The following is a 15,312-nucleotide window of genomic DNA, read 5'->3' on the forward strand; positions in this document are numbered from 1 at the left end:
GTTAACCTTTTGTTATGATGAAAATTCACTGTTTAATCCCATCTTTTTTCTCTTTAGATCAATGGCAGCATTTGCCCTCTTCCCCTTTCCTCCTTAGCTTTTTTGCAGCAAAATGAATTGCCATCTGATTTCTTCATCTCATAAATCCCTTGAATGGGTTGATAAAACCCCAGGACAAATCAGAAGGACTGCTTCCTTTGTCAGAAGCTGATGGTGGTTTATACCTGCAGGGAATTTCCTCTCCTGCCAGTGCTTTTGTTTGGCAGGTGAAGCCCAGGGGATTCAGGAGCCCTTTGTATCCTTCACTGTGATTCACCCACAGAGCTGCACTGCAGAAAGAGATCCCAAACCTGCTCTGCAGGTACCCAAGAGCAGTCTGACAGCTTCTGCTGCCTCCTCTGCCCTGATCCAAGGCATTTTAGGCAGATAGGCAGAGGTGATGGGCACTGCCGTTTACATTCCTAATTTCTGAGTTTCTGCACCCCCCCCCGGGGAGCCTTTGGATTTGGGCACAGGCACCCCTGTGACTTGCTCTCCTCCTCGGAATGGGGAATTGGAATGCTCACCATCTGTGTTGTGTTTCAGCATCCCCATAATGGGAAATCTACTCATCCCCGTCTCTGAAAACTTACAACTTAGGACTTTAGAAGCAAAACAAAAAGCTTATTTTTTGAAATATCTGTGTGCATGTTGTCTGAACTGACTCTCCAATGCAAACAGTAGCTCATACTTTGCAATAACAAGGCACAGGGGATATGAATTTTCCTCTCTCCTTCTGATGACGTATGTGCTGAGACAACATTAAACTCCAGCGAGGAGATGTGCAACACAAATATGATCAACACCTACTGCTGCAAAAAGAAATAGTGACTTAAAGGTGCCTGTGTTCCCTGGGGAGGGACCGTCGGTGGAGAGATGCATTGCATTTCTGTCTCATTACACGGAGCTGCTGAAGGTTGAAATGCTGTTAAATATACCACAGGCTCTTATTAAATGGCCATATTAAAGAAAACAACACCAGACTGGAACTGGAGAAAGCTCTTGCTTTATTTGAGGATCATTTTTTCAGACAGGCTGACTTTTAATAAGCCTCTTGCCCTGGCTGATGAGTTCTCTCAGCGTAACGCTGATGCCATGGGATGCTTAAACCCAGCAGCCAACCCAGGGGCAGCACAGGAGCCTCCACTGACTGTGAGGGGTCTTTCCTGCTGCCATCACCCACCTGGGCAACCAGTGCCTTTTGCTGGGTGTGGAGGGTGGGTACTGGTTTTTCTAAGATGCTCCAGAACAGCTCTGCAGCCACTCGGGACAGTTCTTGAGCACAGGCTCCAAGTTGGAGCATAGTGATGGCACTGAGGGGTGCATCAGGATGGTGGGGGCATCAAAATACATTATTCAGCCCCAGTTCAGGATAGCACATGCTGTAGGTACTGACTGAACTGAAATAAACAGTAAATAAAGGGCAGAGGGTGAACACAAGGAGCCAAACCATAGCTGGTTTTTGACAGCTCTTTTGACCACCAGTGCCCATTATGCCCCGTCCCTGTCAGTGTCTGAGGCTGGGTTGGATGGGCCTTGGAGCAGCCTGGTCTAGTGGAAAGTGTCCCTGCCCATGGCAGGGGAGTGGAATGAGATGAGCTTTAAAGTTCCTTCCAACACAAACCATTCCATGACTCTTCTGACTCGGCCTCCCTGTAAGTGCCAGTGCCAGCACCACCTAACCCAGCCTGATTGCTTTGAGCTGGGAAACCCACATGCCACTCCTCTCCTTCCCTGGTCCCTGTCCTGCCTGAAGCTCTTCACACCTGTAGCTATTTTCCCAATAATCATCAGCTTTCTAGTGGTACTAAAGACTCTACTTTCCATGTTACTTTTTGCCTTGGTGGTAACCACAAATTACAGCATAATTTTATAAACTTGAAAAAGTTTCTTTAAAAATTCTTTTTGCTTTATTTTTTTTTCTTTAAAAAATGATGTAAAAACTTTATAATTAAGAATCTTGGGGTGTACTTATAAGCAGCAGCTAGAAAATGTCTGCTTTGACTGAGTATCCAGGTGGTTTGGGACACAGTGGAGAATTAAATGTCGCATAATGTTTACTGAATAGAGCATCCGTGTTTGCTGTGTGGTGATGGCACTGCTGAAACACACTTTCTGTGCAGATGAATCAGCCCCCAACAGGGTAATTGCAACTGCTGGAGCCTTTTGGGAGGCCCACCCTGCCAGATACCACCCACTCCCCAAACTCTACCCTTGACAGTGTTTGAATTGTTGCTCAGTGTGTCTTGGTGCTCAGTTCCTTAATGCAAATCAGGTTCTCGGTGGCTGCATACATCCCACTCTGCCAAAATATTTATGATTTTAAAAGATGAGTCTGAAACTGGGAGCAATGACCTGCTGGCTCACAGAAGGGAAGGCGATGTGTCTCTCAGCTTTCTCATCTCACAGGAGCACTGTTCATGTTTCTTTAGATCTGAAGGAAAAGACCTCAATCATCATCCTGCCTTTGGTGGGGGGGTGAGGAGGGGCTGATGTTTGGGGATTTTGGATGCTAAACTATCCTTCCTGACTGCTACTTCAGAGTCCCTTTGCAGTGTTTTTTTAAGGGGTGATTTGGGGATTTGTTTATGGTGAGTCTCTAGAGCTGGTCTCTGCTTTTTAAAGCCAGATAAGCAAAGGGCAACATTTTGCTTTTAATTGTATAAATAGGTTATTGTGGAGTGCTGCAATCTCTGTGTACCTGTGTGCAAAATGCCTCACACCTGTGTGCTGCACCAGCCACCAGATTTTCATGTAAAGCAGGACTGCTCCTTTTGTGCCTCTCACAGGCAGAATTTAATTCACCGACATGGCACAGTAACTCCTTCTATCCATTTTAATGGTCCAGTGAAATTCTGTTAGCAAAAGACCTAATGAATGTTGCGATTCAATCAGGGCAATCTAGAGTGTAATGCGTGGAGCCGTGCCAGCATTATATAAATCATTAAACATCAAAACATTAAAAAAAATAAAATAAAATTCCCTAATCATCATCTAACTCCAGGAGCTGCTGGGGATGGCTGGGGCTGGAGGCAGCTGGGGCCAGCATGAGTGGGTGCCTGGCTGGGGTGGGGACAGTGGCTCACCAGCCTGGTTCCTGTTCTTGCCTGTCAGTATTTTTGGATAACGCAGATGCTCCAGCATGGAGAGGGTTGTCTGTGTGCTCTGCAGTCCCCCCCGGCCCTTGCAAGTCCTAGAGGGGGAAGCATTTCTTTCTCAAAGGGGTGCTTTAAATAAAATGAGGGAGAACAGTTATTACAGAGACGTTTTCTGTAGGCAGATGAATTTTCTGCTCCAGCTTCATTTACATTGTAAGGGAACTGCACTTCTTGCTCTTTTGGCTTTGGGAATTTGTGCAACAGCGGTCAAAAGGTGCAGTTATGCTCTAGAAGCCAAGATTTTGTAGAGATAAACAGTTTAGAGGTTTGAGGGTTGTTTTTAGTTTTTAAACTAAGTCTCTTGAAAGTCTTCCTAATGAGAAGCAAGTCCAGCTAGCAAAGACTGTGTGTTTGCTTTTGAAAAGATTGAATTGGAGGGAAGTCTCTGGCGTTAGCCATGGGTCCACTCTGCTGGGAGAGGTTATCAGCAGAGAACAAAACCAAAAGTAATTGGAACTGAAATATGGATGTGTTTAAAATGCACTGCAGACTCTCTGGGAGGTTGGAGTGTGATTGGAAAGAGGAATGCAAAATACAGAATTATAACATTCCTGACTCTGTGTGTGATAGTGTGTGTGTGTGTGTGTGTATGACTGTGTGAGACTTCAGGGTGGAGGTTTTATATTCGCACTGGTCTGATTTTATTTCTGTCTTCTGGTTTAGGACCAGATTATTTTGCTTTCACTCAGAAACTGAAAATGGATGTGGATGCAGTTGTCCCAGCCCTCACCTCTGCTAGCAAACATAGTTTGCATTTAAGAGTCACTTGAATAAGAATGAAGACACAGAATTCTCCATAATGGAGAAATACTTTTTATTGAGGGGTTGCTGTCTTAGATGGGTAAATCCTTTGGGGATGCTGCAGGAGCTCAGCTCTGTGGGACACCCACAGGCTCCTGGGGAGCAGCCCATAAGCCCCAGCAGCCTGTGCCCATCCCTTGCACGCTGCTGCATCCCAGCTGCTGAGCAGTCACAGAATGTTCTGGCTTGGAAGGCACCCACTAGCATCATCAAAGTCCAATTCCTGGAAGGGCCTGTTCAAGCCATCCCTGCCTTTTGCTTCCCCAGTGGTTTGTGTTGCTCAGCAAACCCAGCCCAGGCTTCTCAGCTAAAACACAAAGCCTGGCAGCTGTGTCCAGGCACAGCCATGCAGGAGAGGGGCATGGAGGGACATTGGTCAGTGAGTGATGCTCAGCCAGACACTCCTGTGGCCACTGTCCCTCAGCCTGGGGGTGCTCCCCCTCCAGGGATCCCCTCTGAGAGCTGCTGCAGTGGGCATGGCATGGACAGATGGTGACTGGCACTCAGCTGTGCCCAGCGCTGCTTCCCTGCCCTGCTGAGCACTGGCTTGTATGAGGCTGCCTGATTCCCACTTGGAGCCTCACAGCCAGCCTGCTTCTAAAAACAGATTGTGAAAAACCATTGAGTGCAGATATGGGCCCTGGCAAGGTGAGAAATGAGTTCTTTGCACATGTGTGCTGCAAGTTTGAGAGGGTTTTCGTCTCCCAGGTCAGTCCTGCAGCCTGTCACCTAAGGCTGACTTTCTTTCTTTCTTAAACCATTATATTTTAAGCCCAAAGCAATGTGTTATCTCTCAAGAAAAAATAAGTTAAATATATTTTTTTTTTAGATATAGCTGATTTTTGTCCTGCAGTGCTTGAGTCTAGAGGTATTTTAAGAGCTCTGTTATCTTGTGCTGGGAGGGAATACAATAAATATGTAGATAGGGAGTGCTGCTGGTTTGAAAGGTATGTAAAGGGTCTGTGCTGAACTGACACTAGCTGAAAAATTTGTTCAGCCTAATTAGCAGCAAATCACTTCTGTGTCCAACCTTGCTTGTAGAGATGGGAGCCAATCCCCCCTCCTTATCCTCTGCTGCCCTTCGTGGGTTTTCAGAGCCCTCCCTGGCTGAGAGGTGAGGGTTTTTGTGAGGACACAGATCTGCAGCCATGTGTCATTGCAGGCCAACAAGTGCAAAATTACTGGAAATTCATGGGAAACTGTACACCCATCTCAGGCTTTGTCTAGGATTGTTCAGGCTGTCATCAGAACCAGTCACGATCGATCAGCTTTTAAATTTAATGAAATTTTAATTAAAGAATGGAAAGCCTATGAAGACATCATATGACAAGAGAGCTGGAAGCAAATACAATTTCACTTCCAACCATTAACCAGAAAAGCAGCAAATGGTTGACTGCACATCGCCATTGCAGTCTAAGGAAAGTACAGCTCTTGGCTTCGGCAGGCAGGTCATTAGTGACTGAATAATCAGTGACATTTCCCTTCTAAATCTGACACAAATGAAGTGCAGTGCTCTGGAAAAAGCCATTAAGTGCAAAGCCTCGCCTTTACTCTGCTCCAGGTATTGCAGAACAAGATCTAATGGCAGCCTTTAGCTGTGATTTGGCTTTGATAGCATCCACAGGATAGTAACCCCCCAGGATGCCAAGAGCCAAATGCTTCTATCCTTGCACGAGCCATCATGTTGTGCAAAAACAGAAAGTGAGACTTGTTCTTTGCTGGTGTTCCCAGATGCAGCCAGTAAGTAGGAAAACCTATAATGTGGAATATTGGGAAGCTGAATGTAGCTGTATTCTTATGTCTGAGAGGCAGCAGCAGGTAAAGATCTCACTCATTGTGGGACGAGTTTTTAGAGCCTGACATCCTCCTGAGAATTCCTGTGGCAGCTCTCAAAGCTGGGTGTTAACTTGTTTTTCTGCATATTTGAAAATGTTTTTTCGATGGGAGTGGAAAGCGAGCAGCACCGCACAGGAAAAAGGAAGGACTGGTCTTGTTTATGTCTCTCCCTTGAATTTCTCTGAATAACGTGTTGTCAGATGGACCAGTCATCAAATGGGTGTAACTTCCTCTGCTCCCTCCCCGTGTGCCATGGCTTTGAAAATAATGTCAAAAGGTTAATAGGAGCCAGACTGCCTGGGGGGGTCCCTTGTGCTGAAGCAGTGAGTCTTTAAGGAGGTTTTTCTTGGGGGAAAGACTGAATAGGGGAAACTTTTTCTCAGCAAAAGCATTACCAGTACCTGGACTGGGAAGCACTGTTGTCTTGGAAACTCTGTGCACTGAAGCTGGATATGTCTGATTTTCAAAATTCCTTTTACTTTTTCTTCATGGACCCCGAAATAGAAGATTTTTTTATGCAGTCAATGTATCTTTTTCAATTGCTTTGATTTATATTTAGCCCTGTGTTGTGAAGTTCCAATGCAGTATTTTTGATCATTAACTCTCCTAGTTGTGTTTGGGTTAAGAGTCTACTATTCAGTGGATAAATCTGCTTTGGGTATAGTCTTGTGAGTTATAATCTTACTGAAAACAAATGAATAACCACAGATAAAAGTGTATTTTTAATGAGCAGTTTCATTAATAATGGGAAAAAATGTCCCGGGAAGGTTCATTAGTGGCTCACTGATTCCACTCCCAGCTGTTGTATAGTTAGTTCTGACTGAAAGCTCTTGATAGTTTCATTGCTCTGTTTACAGAGCATGGGATAAGATGTTGTTTCAAAACAAAAAGCTTTGTTACCCTAGCAGAAGGGGTTTTTTATACATTTATGATGCATCCTAAAGGTGTGTGTCCAAACACTTGAATTCATAGAAGTGTGGCAGGCAGCTGTTGCCATGTGATTTTCTTTATCCTGATATGTTTTGGAGAGGTTAGAGTCCCAAAATCTCTTTTGACTGTTAAAATTAGGTGTTCTCTTCCAAAGCTGGAGGAGGTGCTGTCTACACTCTTGTCTCACTGCAGGGCAGCATCCCCCCTTGCCAGCATCTCTCTTTCCATCACTCGGGCTGGTTGCATTTGTGTGTCCAAAGAAGGGCAAACAAGCTGGGAAAGGTTTAACCTGTAGAAAAGGATAGACTGGATATTAGGAAAAAAATCCTTCAGGTGAAGCCAGCCAGTCATTCACACAAGGTGCCCAGGGAAGTGGTGGAATCACCTTCCCTGAAGAGATGTAAATGACGTATAGATGTGGCACTTGAGAATGTGGTTTCGTGATGGTCATGGCATTGCTGGCTTAATGGTTGGACTCAATGATCTTAGAGGTTTTTTCCAGCCCAAACTGTTCTATGATTCTATTTCTACATGACCCAGAAACCCAAGCTGAAAGAGGAAAAATGGAAGTGGCTTTATTATTGTAGTTCTGAACTTAAACTGCTCTGCCCATGACCCTTTCGCCAATGGGTGCATGCTGGACCACAGCTCCCTAAATCCATAATTTAAGGACTGGGGAGGCAAGGGAGGTATGAGTGAAACCCTTCTGAGCACAGAGGACTAAGCTTCTCTCTCTTCTCCATCCTCAGGTGACGTTGTGGACATCTACCAGCGGGAGTTCCTGGCGCTCAGGGACCGGCTGCACACGGCCGAGCAGGAGAGCCTGAAGCGCTCCAAGGAGCTCAACCTGGTCCTGGAGGAGATCAAGAGAGCCCTGTCGGAGAAGCAGGCCCTGCGGGACATAAACCGGACCTGGAGCAGCTTATCTGGTGAATAAACAGGCCTTGAGATCTGGGGCTGTGTTGGAGCTGTTTCTGAGGAGGAGGAGGTAGAGAGGTGTGTGTGTGCGCAGGGCTGCGGACAGGACCTGCTCTTCTCTCCCCCAGCACGAGCAAATTGTGGAGTTCAGAGAGACTTGGGAGCTCTTAAACTCCTGTTTAATTAGAGGTGCATAAGCATCATTAAACACGGATTTGCCTCTGCCGAGGATATTTGCCAATTTGCTTGCTTACAAGCTTTTTTTTCTCCCTTGCAAGTCATACACTCTGTTTCCTATGGCTGTATTCAACCCATATGGAAAATGGGTATCCAAAGAGAGGGGGGAGGAAGGAGTTAGACTGGCTGAGCACCCCTCACCAATTTATTTGTTCTTTTATTTTTTTAAGTTGCTCGGTTGAAGAAAATTGGATCTCAACAGAAAGATCTGATTTGACCTTCATTTTATCTTCATTCTCCCCTCTCCTTCCCAAATATTTTGGGACTTCTTTAAGGCCCTCCTGGCTCCTGCTGAACTTTAATTGGGTTTGTGGTAGCATGTTAAAGGTTGGCCTGATTTTTTATAACCCAGCAGTAGTCTCAGGTGGCCAGGCTGCTGTAAAAAGGCTTTTTGCCTTGCAGTCTCTTCCTACCTACCGTGCCTTGCAATTGATTCCCTTTTCCTTTTTAAGACGAAACCAAGTTAAAACTGTGGAATATCACCAACAAGAATGTGCTGCACCTTCCCACCATCTTCCATCATTTGCCACATTTGCTGTCAAAGGAGAACAGTCTGCAGCCAGCCGTGCATGTGGGACAGGGGCGCACTGGAGGTAAATGGGAATTAGTGCTGCTTCTGGTGCTCTTCCTCACTTGGTGCCTGTCCCTCTCCTTTCCTCCAGGCCTGCCTGTGGCACAGATACCAGCAGGTCTGGAGGAAGGGCTGCATGCATCATGCAAGCTTCCTTGGTTATGGTGACATGTGGGGTGGGTGAGCCATGTCACGTCTGCAAGTCTACAGGGGAGTGCTGTCTGTGCTCTTGACTGGCCCTAAAATGTTCTTGATGCTTCTGCCAGATATTGTTTGCTGCTTTCCATATCCAGAGTGCTCTAGAGTTTGCCTGGAAGGGCTTCAGATGAAAGCATAGCTTGTAGGGTGCTTCATGGAGACTGTAATCAAACTAAGGAGACAAATCCCATTGGTAACAGGACTGTGGTTATTTGATGATTCCTGCTGCTCCCAAATCCCAACCCAGTGCCAAAGACCTGACTTGCACCTGCTAAACTGGAGTGCTTTTGGCCATGGGAGGGCTTTGGAGAACAAGAACTGATCTTCAAGTTGCTGTTCACAAGTTGAAAAGGCCCCTGGGAGGGGGAGGGATTTGTGGTGTTTCCTTAGAGATCATTCTTTCAGGGACAAAAAGCAAAGCATATCTGAGTGCCCATGGGTGCCCTGCCAGCCCAGCACGCTGGGGTGCTGCTGGCACTGGGCTGAGGACAGGAGTGTGGGAGCCCTGCAGGAACCCACCAACCTGCTGCTCACTGCTGGTTTTTAATGGCAGAGCCTGGCACTGACCAGGTGAACTGCCATGGGAGCAGAGCAAAGTGCCCAACACAGCCCCGTCTCTAAAATCTCTCCGTGGCCCTGGACAGTGTCCGTCGTGATGGGAATCCCCAGCGTGAAGCGGGAGGTGCATTCCTACCTCACAGACACCCTCAACTCCCTCATCTCAGAGCTCACTCAGCAGGAGAAGGAGGACTCTGTCATCGTTGTCCTCATTGCTGAGGTAAGACAGAGCTTTGCCAGTTTGCCCCCTTTCCCTGGCCCCCATCCCACTGTCTGCCAGACTTGGTGCCAAACAGGATGCTGCCCACCCGGACACCACTCTGCCACTTGCTGGGTAGATAAGCCTGGCCTTGGGCTGCCATCCAGTGGGATCAGCAGGTGTGTCTTGCCCAAAATGAAATGCTGGTTGGGCCAGAGAGAATCAGGATGTGAACAGGCAAACATGTCCTGTTAGCAGCTACAGATGTGACACAGCTCACCTAAGCCATGATGCTTCCTGCAGGGTGCTTGAATGGATGTCCACAAAATGAGCTGGAGCAGCCTCATGACCAAGAGAACTCTCAGACCTGCTCCTGCAGCAGCTCTGTTTCTCCACATACCTGTAAAGCAGCACTAACACAGCACTAAACTCCTCTTGAAACCCAAGAGTTGGTAATTTGGGGTTGAGACTGATATACCTCTTGGTATTGGTGCCTGGAGCCCGGAGTCAGTTGCTGAATCCAAGGGCTAAAAAGCCTTGATACATTAATCCACAAGAGCTGCTTTAATCTATGGGTTTAGATGGTTATTTTTCTCCATGGCTTTCCTCTCAGGATTATTTTCTTGAGCCTCAAGTGCATTTGTCTTAATTTCCAGAAATCCGGTGAGAAAGATAAACCTCAGTAGCCTGTTACTGGGAGCGGAACAAAGATGAATGCCTGGGTTTGCTGCCTGTTTACCCATAATTTGACATTTTGAGTAGCATTTGGCCTTCAGGGCTCTGGCTGGTATTTTGTACAGAGAGAAGGTGTGCACAGATGGGTGCAGCCCAAGGGGCACAGGACAGAGTTTGGTCCTGGCTGTCATTTGTCTCCCTTGGAGCCAGGACAAGTTTGGTGACTGTTTTTGCAGTGGGTAAGTTGAAGCCTGAGAGGTTTTAAGACCCAGACCAGCTCCTGTTTTGGACTTTAGTTGAGTTAAAAATAAGGTGCATGCTGTGATGGCAGCTCCTGATTTGCAGGATGTAGCTATGATGAGGAAAGTGAACAACAAATAAAGTTGTTCCAGATTCCTTTGTCCAAGTTTGGTCTTGGAGCTGCACAACATCCTTCTGTGGAAGTGTCTGCCACTGCTGTGCCTGCTCTGCCTCTTCCCAAAGTGTTTCTCCATGTACCTGCACTTGTAAGAGCTCCTTGGGCATGGGATAAAGAGTGAATAGTGGAGAGGGTGGAACCTGAAGCAAATGTTGAGTAATTTGGAGACTCAGCACAAGTGCAGCAACTGGGTGTCCTTTTTGGGATAGGAGCTTCTCATTCCCAAGTGTCACTGCTGGCCACTGCAGGTGTCACCCACAGTGGCTGGGCTGCCTGGGGGAGCAGGGGCTTTCTTGGCTGCCTGAGGGGAGCCCTGGGGTGAGATGGCTGGCTTGGCTGTCACCAACCCACTGCTTCAGACACTTGGAGTGGAACTGCATGGTTCTTGCCAAGGCCAGGAGCATCTTTCCTGCTTTTGTTTTTCCCATTGCTGTTTTCTTGGCACGCTGAGGTAAGAAATCAGTCCAGCACTGGGACTCCAAGCCCTGTTTAGGAAAGGGACCTTTTCCTCTCGAGAAAACCCTCCCTTGTCTCTGTGCCAGCACAGAAGTGCTGTGCTCAGCCTGTGACACACATCCCAGTGTCTCATTCTCACCTCACCCGGCAGCAGCTGGTACTGGCTTCTGCGGCGCGCAGCCTCATGGTTCCTATGGCTGCTCAAATCAGTGTCAACACCAGGAAAAGGAACAGATTTTGCTCCTGGGTCCCTGCCCTTTGTTCTGGGGTTTTGTTTCCCCATCACTGTGCAGATGGTTTGTGTCCAGTGCCTGTCCCTGTACCTCACCCGCAGACAGCAGGGAGCGGCGCTGGCCACCTTTGTCTCCCAAATGTTCAGGGTTGCCACACTGATTGTGGGAACAAACTGGGGCTTTAGGAAGAAAAGTGTCAAAATTAACCTGAAATGCAAAAGTTATAAATAGACCCCTCTTTTTCACCAAAGGGTACAGAGTATTCGCTGCCTAGAATATTCTCTTGGATGCAAGCCAGCGTGTGTAGGGAAAAAATAAATAGCCCAGAGGTTAAAACTTGTGCAAACACTTGGTGCTGGCAGGGGCAGAAGTGCCAGGAGAGCACATGGGAAAGATGTGCAGGGTCTTGTGTCCATTGGAATGGATTTTGGTGTGTGATGCCTTTGGTTAACACTGACCACAGAGGAGGGCTCCTGTGAGCCTGTCAGCATATGAGAGCAGTAAAGCTGGATAAAAGGAGACATGAAGGTGAATAAAGATGATACAGATGTGCTGACAGTACCCTGGGGTGTGTTGAAGAAGATTTCTGAGCCATGGGGGACACAGGCTGAGGCTGAAGGGTCTAACACTGCTTTTCTTTTGTTTTCAGACAGATCCACAGTACACAGCCGGAGTGGCAGAAAATATCAAAAACTTGTAAGCACTTCCAAGTGGCTTCAGTGTATAGCCTGTGCCTGCAGCAAGGCCAGGGAACGGCTTCATTAAGGAGAAACACACTTTTCTGCTTCCCTTTTGTATTTTGTTGTTGTTGCTTGAGGTTGTTTCCTCTTTTTAGACTTTGTGCTGTCTTTGCTAATGCTGCTTCCACTTTCTGCTTGTTCTAAAATGCATCCCGTATGTAGCTTCCAGGAGGCTGCTTTGTGCTCAAAGTATTTAACACACATGGTCATTTTGTTCTGTTTTGCTCCTTCTGCCCTGGGGCATTGTGAGGAGATGGATTGTTTAGATTTACGGCTATCCTGGCAGTTGTTTCAGTGTCTTGCTGCAGCCCTGTACTTGCTCTGTGCAGTCTGGGCAGTGTAGTAAGCACACACGAATGCTCCTGCCTTATTTTGCTTTAAAATCCGTGATCCATCTTTCTTCCCACTCCAGCCTGTTTGTTTTCCCCTTGTTCCAGGCTCTAGTTACATTTGTCTCTGGTGCTGGCTGCTATTTATGTCCTGCAGCCTCAGTGGCTTTTGCAGCTTGGGCTGTGGCTGTTGGAGCAGAAGCTGGTGATGGATTATTAACAATTATTAACAATTATTAACCATGAGCCGCTCCAGGCGCTAACGGCACCAGAGCTCGGAAGCAAAGGGAGAGAAAAGGTGGTGAAGAAGGGGCGGCGACTCCCGTCCAGCTCCTGCGGCTGCTCCTTGCCAAGGGATCGCAGTCGCCGCACGGAGGAGAAGAGAAAGGGCAGCGCATCCTGGCAGCGCCCCTTGTCCCCGAGCCAATGATGGCAGCAGAGGGGCTGGGACCAGCCCTGTGCTCCCGGGCACTTGCAGAGGAGCTGAAACAGAGCCCTCCATCTTGCAGTGCAGGAGCTGGCAGGGCTCCCCTCCTGTGCCTGCAGGCAGGAGGACGCGCTCACCGCGGATAATGGACCGATTGTCCGATGGGTCCTGATGAAATTACCGGGCGCTGCTGCACAGAGTGCCTCTGCGTAGAAGTCCTGAAACTTTAATTGGCTTAATGATTTGATTTCTCATCATCCCCCTCTCCAGTGCCTCCTGCCCCTCCCCGAGTCACTGAAATTATTTTTCTTCCTAATAGAATTGAGGTGGTGTGGGGCCAGGGCAGGCTGGGCTTCTCTCGCAGGAGGGAGGAAGCTGCTGCTGCTTTACTGCAATGTTTTGTCAGCTCAGTGAGAGGCTGCTCTTTCACTGCTGCCCGGAGAAGGGGAGATTTGAAAATGTTAGCTGAAAGACCTGCCAGTCCCAAGGAAGGAATAAGGAAGGGAAAAAGAAGTGAGGAGTTTTTGGCAGTGTCACTGCTTTGTCTCCCTTTGCCCCATCTCCCGTCCTCCAGGCTCTGCACAAACAAAGGAAATCAGCCTTGCACCAAATGTTTTCGAAAAGGCAGTGTAAAAATAACTGGTTTTCCTGCTTATCTCTCACAGTTAGAGCAGTTCCAGGGTATTGCTTGCAAGGCTGATGTAGGTGCCTGCTTCTCAGATGGGTGACATTATTTTCTGTTGGAGTTCGACTCTTTAAAGGTTTCTTAGCCACATTATAAGAAAAGTAGATGCTGATTTTATCAGCATAAGAGAGCTAGGTAGACTTCCTGCTGGCTCTCTGAACTACAGCACAGCAGTGTTTTAAGGAACTTAGCAAAAATGTATAGCACAACCTTGGCAAAATTAATTTTAATTACTTATGCATTTGGAAAATCTCTAAATGCCAAGTCCTTTCTTTGCTGAACCAGTTTGCAGGTCATTTAATCCTGTAAGGAGTACATGGTGCTCAGGTCTTTAAAGCTGACCTGTGTGTGTGCAGGAGGGAGGAGGATGCTGGTGGGGAGCATGTGCACATGGGGCTATTAGAGACTGTGGGAGGTAGAAGATAACTTAAAAAGTCCATGTCAAGCCCTGCTGATGTCTTCTGATGAGGCCTGACAGTGCACTAGACATCAGGGAAGTTATACCTTAGAGGCTGTGTTTTTTATTTGGTTCTGTGGCTCAGTGTTTACCCAGTGATTTGGTCTACAAAATGTTGTGTCAGACATGGAAGTATTTGTTTACTGCTGCTTTTCTCCCTCAGATTCCCAAAGGAAATACACTCAGGTCTCCTGGAGGTAATTTCCCCATCTCCACATTTCTATCCTGATTTCTCCCACCTGCGGGAATCCTTTGGAGACCCCAAGGAAAGAGTCAGGTAAGAATGAGTGACCTTACAAACAATCAAGCCCTGAATTAAGGAACTGTAGCAAGTTCCTCTCTGACTCCAGCAGGGAAAGCTCTTCTGCAGGGCCAGACAAGGACTTTAACCTTGAATTATCCAAGATCTGGAAGGACACAATCTGGTGACAGGGGGATGAACTGGCACCAGTTTTGTCAGGCTTGGCAAAAGCCTTGTGGTGTTTCCATCACGAAGTGAAGAGCTCATTTTAACCCAAATTATCTTCATTTTGGAAGTCCTTGAGATTTCCAGTAACTCTTAGCTGACCAGGGACCAAAGGGAGAGGCCATCCCCTCTGCCTCCCAGGGCTGTGCCACCTTCCCATCTCCAGCCCAGCCTGGGCAGGCTCCCTGGAGCAGCCACCATCCCAGCAGAGACTGATGCTCCCATTGTCTTTGTCTTTGCAGGTGGAGGACAAAGCAGAACCTGGACTACTGCTTTTTAATGATGTATGCCCAGTCCAAAGGCATTTATTATGTGCAGGTGGGTTTGGTGCTGGTGCTGGAGGGAAGATGGATGTACCTGTGAGTTCACTGTACTGGTTTGTACCAGCTGAGAGAGAGCAAAGACCATATCCAATTCTGTGATGCAGCAGAGTGGGAGAAGATTTTAACCACATAAGTTCAAAAGCTGGGTTTTTAAAATACTTTTAGACTTGGAAACCTCCCACTAAGGAAAGGCAGAAGTCCTTGTTTCTATTACCTGTTAGATTGAGTGGAAAAAAGTGCTTGGAGCACCTTCCAGAATAAACTGGGTCTGTGCCAAAGCTCTGGTCTATGGTGTGATTGCTCTGCATAGAGAGAGGTTGCTGGGACCTGGATGGGACATTGGCACTGTGCCTTTTTGTCTTGCAGCTGGAGGATGACATTGTGGCCAAACCAAACTATCTCAGCACGATGAAGAACTTTGCCTTGCAGCAGCCCTCTGAAGAGTGGATGATCCTGGAGTTCTCTCAGCTGGGGTTCATTGGTAACGTTCTCCCCCACTCACCCCAGTCCTATCAGGCACAAGAGCCTGCTTGCTCTTGCCAGCACTACATTCTTGGCCCAAGAAATTGTCCCCACAAGATGGTAAAATACTTGGACTTGATCTCCTCCTATTTTTGCAGTGACCCTTGTGTTTGCACAGGGGAGAAAGATCCTCACA

At 47.4% G+C, this 15,312-nt stretch overlaps 1 protein-coding gene across 2 annotated transcripts in view; it reads left to right on the forward strand.

The window, feature by feature from the left end:
- The window catches only part of MGAT4B (alpha-1,3-mannosyl-glycoprotein 4-beta-N-acetylglucosaminyltransferase B), a 50,689-nt gene that overhangs the window by 27,671 nt on the left and 7,706 nt on the right, over positions 1-15,312 (forward strand). The window contains exons 2-8 of one of the 2 annotated variants that reach the window (XM_054642980.2): positions 7,514-7,693; positions 8,372-8,512; positions 9,333-9,466; positions 11,877-11,923; positions 14,029-14,142; positions 14,574-14,649; positions 15,021-15,135. In XM_054642980.2, coding sequence (XP_054498955.1) covers positions 7,514-7,693; positions 8,372-8,512; positions 9,333-9,466; positions 11,877-11,923; positions 14,029-14,142; positions 14,574-14,649; positions 15,021-15,135 — 807 coding nt within the window. The remainder of the gene's footprint in view (positions 1-7,513; positions 7,694-8,371; positions 8,513-9,332; positions 9,467-11,876; positions 11,924-14,028; positions 14,143-14,573; positions 14,650-15,020; positions 15,136-15,312) is intronic. The other variant, XM_077186632.1, reaches the window with a different exon arrangement.

Source organism: Agelaius phoeniceus, chromosome 15, assembly GCF_051311805.1.
Source record: "Agelaius phoeniceus isolate bAgePho1 chromosome 15, bAgePho1.hap1, whole genome shotgun sequence".
Lineage (NCBI taxonomy): Eukaryota > Metazoa > Chordata > Aves > Passeriformes > Icteridae > Agelaius > Agelaius phoeniceus.